This window comes from Silene latifolia, chromosome 3 (assembly GCF_048544455.1).
Source record: "Silene latifolia isolate original U9 population chromosome 3, ASM4854445v1, whole genome shotgun sequence".
In the NCBI taxonomy this organism is placed as follows: Eukaryota; Viridiplantae; Streptophyta; class Magnoliopsida; order Caryophyllales; family Caryophyllaceae; genus Silene; species Silene latifolia.
This window is the reverse complement of record NC_133528.1, coordinates 38,755,140-38,763,241: the sequence shown is the minus strand read 5'-3', so window position 1 is coordinate 38,763,241 and position 8,102 is coordinate 38,755,140. Positions and strand designations below refer to the sequence as shown.

The window sequence follows — 8,102 nt, the reverse complement described above, 5'->3', positions numbered from 1 at the left end:
TATTTTCGGAGTTCAACTCGATCATGTTGACAATCTCGAAACCACATGCGTCATTGGTAGCTTCGACCCTTACTTCGGAAGTAATGTCTCCTCCCGCTACGATGGTGGGCGTGGCGTCAATGGTGACGGTTTTGCCATTGAGTGGGACCTTGATTTTTCGATGCAGCGTTGATGTTACGGCCCTTGTAGCGTGGATCCAAGGTCTTCCCAACAATAAGTTGAAGGATGAGCAAATGTCAATCACTTGGCAACTCACTTTCTTTTCCACTTGCCCAGTCTGTACTACTAGGTCGACAAGTCCACTCACTCGACGCACAGTGCCATCGAATGCCCGAACTGTCTGCGTAGTGGGGATGAAGTCATTCTTCTCCAAGCCCGAATATGCGCCGTTTTCGGGGAGTACGTTGACGGCCGATCCGTCGTCAACCAAAGTCATAGGGATATGCTTGTTGAGACACACGGTAGCAATATAGAGGGCCGTTATGTCGAGGCCCGAACGGTGGCGATCTTCGTCGGAGAATGTCACAGGCGTTGGTAATCCGAGGCCGATTCTCGGGCGATGTGAGTGACCATGTCCGCAGGAGTAGTATTTGACGACACGGTCATGTTCATCAAAGCTTGTAACAAAGCTTGACGATGCTCGAAAGAGCTCAGGATAAGTTGCCAGATAGATACGTCGGCCTTAGTCTTTTGGAGTTGCTTGATGAGGGAAGCCTCGGAGGTCGACCCTTCACCAAGAACTTCGACCACTGCCGGCTCCTTTTGAGGTGCCTTACTCGGGATATCCTTAGCTTTCTCCACACGATATGGGCGCCCGGATCTAGTCAAATGGTTTGACTCTAGGGCATCTTGCCTCACCTTTAAGATTTCTTCTTGGGTGTGAGGAATTGTCGCACCTTTGACGAGGTAAACATCATCCTCGTCATCGGCCCAAACGCCATTGATTTCATTGCCGCTTCGGAGTATGTAGGGAGTACAATCGATAACAAAATCCCCGAATGTGATCTCGTTTCTCGAGTTTGGTAGGAATTCGGAGCAATCTACGAATATTCTTCCGATGAAAACCCCTTTTAGACGATATGGGCGGATCAAGTGAGAGTAATCGACACTATCTTCGGTAGAGACAAAGTTAGTGTGGTCGCCAAATGGATTGGTGACGTTGTTGGGCTTTATGGCCGGGATTGGGAGCGTTCCGTTCTCAATCATATCTTGAATTTCGTGCCTTAGTCTAAAGCACCTTTCGAAAGATCGTGTCCCTTCCCTTGATGAAAGGCACAGTAGGCATTCGGTTTATACCATTTGCCTTGTTGATCAGCAGGAGGGTCCGGAGTTGGACCAATGGGCTTCAACTTTCCTTGGGCCATGAGCCTTTGGAGAGCATAGGCGTAAGTACATCCGATATCGGTGAATACCCTCGGAGCTTGGCGTGGAGGCCTTTTTGACTGTCCATCTAAGAGATTGACAGTTTCAACAAAGTGGGCCGCTGCGGGTGCTTTTGCTTTAGATGACGAAGCCCCTTGGTATCCCTTTGGCTTCTCGGCTTGACAATTTTACATCGTCCTCTACCTTTATCCCAATCCTTATCAATTCTTTGAAAGAACCAAAATTCTGGTATTTCAGAGCATTACGGTAAACAGGTCGTAAATTCTTCACGAACTTATCTACCATTTCAACTTCATCAGGCTTCTTAGCTAACTTCACGCTTTCAGCGCGCCATCTTGCGAGGAATTCAATAAAGCCCTCTTTCTCCTTTTGTGTCATAACCTCCAAAGTTCTTATGTTGGTTTGAATCTCAACATTGTCAAGATAGTGCTTACGAGAACTCCACCGTAATATCTTCGAAAGTGGGGAAGTTCTTAAGGTCAAGATTGTAGAACCACGCCTTCGGTGTTCTCCCGAGATTGAGCGAAAATTTCAGAGAGCATATCAGCAGGTACTCCCTTCAATGCTAAGTACCCTTTATAGGCCTTAACATGGTGGACCGGATCTTCGGTGCCCTTGAACTTTGGGATGTCGGTGAGTACCATGTTCGTGGGCAACTTGTCTGAATCGGGGCATAGGCCCTAGCATTCTCATAGTGGATGTTCTTCCCCGGGAGAGCTTCAAACGGTCCTCGATGAACTTGAACCGTTTCTCCGGATCGGTCGGTGGTGGAGGGGAATCTTCACCCAGCTTGGATTCGATTGCATCCATTCGGGTCATCATGAGGTTCACGGCCTCCGCAAGCTTGTTAACAGCATCTTCCATTGCTTGACGTCGGGTTTTTGGCGGCCTTTCTACAAGAAAACCCCGTCTTCGAGTCAATATTTAAAGTAAGAGCCCCTGCACACTTAAGGACACGACCCCTACTTGACTCAAACAAAGACTCGACTTGAGATTGATTAAACAAGGGTTCGACTCACGGTTTGATTTAGACATCGGTTCACTTTAGACTCGACAAAACGACATGACTCAAACTGTCATAACTCGATTCTAAACTGGACTTGGTGTGACTAACCCGTGATTGGGCTAACATAGCCCATGGGTTCGTGTGAAACGTCCATAAGGGCCTAGCTTGGACGTTTTTTGTGGACTATCCTAGACCAAAAGGTCGACCAACATGACTCAAGGCCCAAGAGGTGAGCTTGGGTGACCCAACAAGGTCGTGTTCTAGACTCTTGGACTGAAAAAAAACGTCTAGCCTAACACGGCCAGGACCCGGACACGACTCGACGCATTTCATGCTTGGTTGAGGTTCGAGAAACATTTTGGATTGATTTTGAAAAAATGAAGGATTGATTTGAAAATGAGATTTGAAATGGGCAGATGCCTATAAAAGCTCATTTTTGGGCCGAAAATTCTAGTCCTATTTGGGCGATTCCGCGTTTTTAAAACCATGCTAGTTTGAAAGTAAGTTGTTCAAAAGTTCGGTTTTGAAAAGGACATGGGAATTTTCGAAAAAAGACTTGGGAAAACAAATTGCACATTGTCATTCTCATGTTATAAGGATGTATGCTCCTAGACATCTCTAAGTCTCGGCAAGTCTTCTACAAGAAGGTCTATGCCCTCCATCCTTTTGCGGTCTTATAGAGCAAGGTGTCTTAAGGTAAAGTACCTAGAAGATCGTCCCCACCATCAAGAACCACGCGAGGCGAAGTGGAAGCGAGCAATGTGCAGCTTCCTGGCATAGTGGGACGTCGCCCCCACGCATCACGAAGAAACGCTGGGACGGCCCGGCAAGTCCTTAAGGGTTTATGCATGAATCGTAGCACTATGAGTAATGTTTTACTTTCCAACACTTTCTTTTCAAGTTTCACCTCGGAGGAAAAGACCCTAGAAACACAAAGTGGAACTAGTCCTCTTTTCCCCAGTGAGTCGCCAAATCGTGGACAAGGCCCTCGGGAACTGCGTCCGCGGGATCCACACTATGCATAATCGACTCGAGGTTCTTTCGAATCGAATTAAGACAAATTAGAGTCGCCACCAAGTTTTTTGGGAACTTGGAACCGTTCAAGTCAACTTTACACCTTTCATCGAAAAGCATAAAGCCAATCGACTACGAGTGATTAAAGATAAAGACTTGTACCCTATATCACTCGATTTGAATGACTCTCGTAATCCAATGGTATTTAGACGGATCCACAAACCATAGATCTTGAGTAAGGGGTGAGGGTACGTGTTGGGAAGCCCATAAGGACACCCAACCCCGCCCGTCAATAACGGCCTCTACTAAGTCAAGTGTCGGATTTCAAACAAGGTCATAGCTACGTACGATGTATGATATGCAAACGTTGTTTTAACCCTATCATGTGACCAACAATTTCTATGTCGTTTTAGATGCAACTAAACTAACTTTGTCAAAGTTGTAATTTAGCATGTGGGTTGATTGATCTAGCAACATACAAACGAAAGCAAACAAGGCTTAGGGGGAATGGGGGAGCCGTTGGGATCTACCTATTACAAACCAGGCATTTCATGCCGACACAACAACAAATTAAAGATACAACTCGATCTAAATACAAATGCTACATACAAAACGACGACACACACAGCCGTTTGGCCTAGAAAACCGTGCACATGAGGGGTGGCCCACGGCTCACATGACCCACGGCCTTGGGTCACTCCTCGTAATGCGTGCTCGCGCTTAATCTCATCGAATTAGACATAGGGCTACGCACCAAAGCATGCATTAGCATAAACCGGGCCATGTTGCTTTAAACAACATGCGGTTTACTACGCTCCTACAAGCATTGGGGAACAACCGTCTAGCCAAATAAGACTAAGGTTTTTTTGAAGAGGTTTTGACTCAAAAGAAGTAAAACAAACTCGAAAATTACCACTCGATAAACCAACGATAAATTACAAACGATGAAACAACGAGAAAACAAACGGTATAAAAACAAAACGAGAAAGGTAAAGAAAACGGCCACCTCACGGCCCAAACCAACGGCCACCCTCACGGCCAAGACGAGGCCAACCTAGTTCCTAAGTTAAGTTCATTGGTTAGATCAAATGTTTGCGAAAAGGGATAGGAAACAAGTTAGAAAACGAGTAAAAAACGATGTTGATTGATTGTCGCACGAGGGTGCATTCTGCACGGCCTAAAGGGTCTAATTAGGTCAAATTCGCTAATTAATTTAACTCATCGAGTGTCAATAAGAAGGTGCTAATCACGCACTCTTATACTAGCGAGAAATTAGGTGAAAGAGAGAGATGCATTCAATTATTTACAGAATCGTCGATTGATTTTATAACTTACGTCGAAGCCACCTATCGTGTCTAATTAGGTTATTAAATTAATTTAATGTCATCTAAATATGTCATAGGTTAACAATCAGAGGTTAAACTAACATACAACGGGTCCTAGGGTATGTCGATTTGGCCGAAACAATAAGGGGGTCAAAAGCGAAGAACGAAATTAGACAATTGTTTTATTTATGCCCTACCTTGAACACGAGGATATGTAAATGAGACGGGGGTGTACGACCGACAGGAGTAGCGGTTTCTTTTCCCATCTCAAGTCAACGCGGGTGTTCATGGTGGTACTTTAACTCATACTCGGACTAACTAGTTTCATAGTTAATTTAAGACAATCGATAAACAAAACGAAAACAAACAAAAAAAAGACAATAAAAAACGAGCATAAAACAAACGAAATAAAAGGGAGAAGAGGAGGATTTGATGCACCCTCAATCTACATGTATCGTTGACACCGTCTTGGGTCGTAATCGATGGTAGATTTTATCTCGAGAGGCCGTCGTCGACGAAGAATAAAGCAAACACGCGTTTTGGAAACTTTCTGGATAGCGATTTTCAAACAGTGATATCTCCCTCGTTTCACGACGAAAATTCGATTTAAAAGATGTTTTGGAAACTAGAAAGAGAGGAGAACAAGGATCTTAAAGCAACCCCTGCTCGTTTTGGGTTATTGGGCACGAAAAACGAGCACAAACAGAACTGGACAGACAAGAATAAACCGCGAAAATAGAGTGTTATTTCACTCTGTTTTTCGAGGGATTTCGTGTACTCTCAAGGGCAATTTGGCTCGTAAATCTTTGTCTAATGTGTAGATGGATGTTATGTGGTTAATTAGGAACAAGAAACTCGAGTTTTTATGGAGGTTTGATGGAGGAACGAGTGGGTTTTCGAAGAGGACACACAAACAGTTCAGTTTGTGTGTCGGTTTTGTTTAGGGTTTTTGAAGGATGTTTAGGGTTTGTTTCTGAGGTTTAAAGCTTGTGGGTGATGGTTGGATGTATGTAGAACTTAGAGGAATGAATGTATGGCGAAGGGGTGGTATTTATAAGGAGTTAAAATAGGTTAAAAGGGAGGAAGGAGCAATCGGGCTTGCTCACGGATGGCTGCTGTCCAGCCGTTTTTGTGAGGGTTTGAGGGGGGTTTTCTTGGTGATTAAGCTAGGATAATATGGGTAGGATACTAGGGTATGGGTTAGGGTTAATGGGTACGGGTCTTGGTAGTGTTTGGAGCGGGTTTGGGCTCGCGAATTGGCTGCCAAAACAGGGGGGGCTCGGTTTATGCGGGCTGCTTGTGAGGGGTTTGGGACGAGGATTTGGGCTGTGGTATGGGGGTTCGAACAAGGGTGGATGGGTATTGGCTTGGGTTGGTTAGTGTACTCGAGATTCGTGCCAAATCGTAAAGAAAACGGGCTCAAAAACCGAGCTAAAATCGAGCTCAAAAATAAGTGTTCAAAACGAGTTCTTCGCTTTTAAAATCGATTTTTCAAATCAAATAACCCATTAAAATAAATGACTTTTCAAATCAAATATACTCAAAAAATGATTTTTCAAATCAAATATTTATTTTATTTTCAATAAAATAAACTTGGGAAAATAAATTCAGAATAAAATAAATTGAATTTACCTAAAAAACCATAATTTAAATATCATTTAAATTAACAAAAAGAATTCACTAAAAAAACATTAATTTAAAAAATCATTTAAATTAATAAAATGAACTCACTAAAAAAACATTAATTTAAATATCATTTAAATTAATAAAATACTTCATCGACGACGCCCATTCTACATCGTAAAACGAACCCAAATAATGACAATGACAACTAAAGAATACATGTGTCCTATCATCATCGGGTGTTTGTCGGGTTCTCTATAAATTCCAATATCGACGGATACGGGTATCTACAAGTTGATCACCGCCATCAGTATGATAATAACGTCAAACTTTCTAGCAAGCCAACCGTTATTAGGTAATTGTTAATCAACTGATAAAATACGAAGTATACCCTTGTGAACCTATAAGAGATTTATAAATGTTATCACACTAATTGTGGAGGACACAAGCTCCAACAAAAATCACGGGCCCGGGCCCGGATCTGGGTGGACCCGACCCAGAGCCTACACATTTCCATCCCTAAGTGTAACCCTTTTAATTAGGTTGCACTAGAAGTGCCTAGAAGTCCTAATTTCTCACTCAAACACGAAAATATGAAAATATGACAAAATTGGAGCAAACTTGGCTTTGATTTGATTTGAACTCAACTTTTCATTTGTGGTTGCAAAATTTCCTTTGGTTTTTTTATAGATGGATAGAAATTGTAGTGTTATTGTAACACCCCCATTTAAGCATGAGCCTATAGCAAGACATTCCCGTTTAAACAAGGTCGTTACCATCCTAGTTTTCTGAAGCAATGTATATCAAGTTGAAACAAGCCAAGTATGTGGATATGTCAAGTAAGGGCCAAGTTCTGATGCAAGTTGGTATTGGAGGAAATTATGTCAGGTTAGGGCTCATATGGAACCAGCATATCGACAAAATGTGTGGACGGTGCAAAAAGGAAGTGAATACACCATTGCCAATGGTTATGAGTTTCTTCAAAACAAAAATGACAAGGTCAGTTGGGCTAAGTTTGTTTGGAACAACATGACTATCCCTAAACACAGTATCATAGCATGGCTATATCATCACAATGCTTTAAATACACAAAAGAAACTTCAGAGATTAGGGATTACGGGGGAGAATACCTGTTTCATATGTGGATCTGGGGTGGAAACTGAAGACCAACTTTTCTTTCAGTGTGTGTATAGTACTCAGGTGATAGTCCGAATATGGGAGTGGCTGGAGATCAATATTCCTTGCACGAACATCACAGATTGGAGAACTCGCATGATGGGATCTAGTAAAAGACAGGCTTTGCTGAATGCAACGATCAATGCGTGTATGTACCATCTCTGGCGAACTCGAAATCATTGCAAATTCGAGTTTCAACTTGAGAGACCCTGGAAAGTAGCTGCGAATATCAAAGGTGAGCTTTCTTTATGGTTCCTGAGCATGATGAAGACGGAAAAGAGCATAGACAAGGATTGGATCAAGAGGATTTATGGAAGAATCAACTGATTTGAGATATGTTAGGGTTGTGTTTTGGGAAAGTTCCCCCAATTCGTTTTTGTTGTTATAATCAGATATCTTGACTGGGATGATGGGTTTGTGTTTGGGTTGTGGGCCAATTTTGTGATGGGCTAGTTTTTTTTTAGCATATATGGGTCCCGTCCAGCTATGGTGGACCTGGGCTAACCATGTAATGGTTCCTTTACTTTTTTTTTTATGAAATCACTTACATTTCATCAAAAAAAAAACAAACCAAG

General features: G+C 42.7%; 1 protein-coding gene across 1 annotated transcript; it reads left to right on the top strand.

The window, feature by feature from the left end:
• The first annotated feature begins 7,251 nt into the window (after positions 1-7,251).
• On the top strand, positions 7,252-7,854 carry LOC141648959 (uncharacterized). Its single transcript, XM_074457665.1, has one exon. It carries the CDS (start codon positions 7,252-7,254, stop codon positions 7,852-7,854), a length of 603 nt encoding a protein of 200 aa, XP_074313766.1.
• Positions 7,855-8,102: the final 248 nt, after the last annotated feature.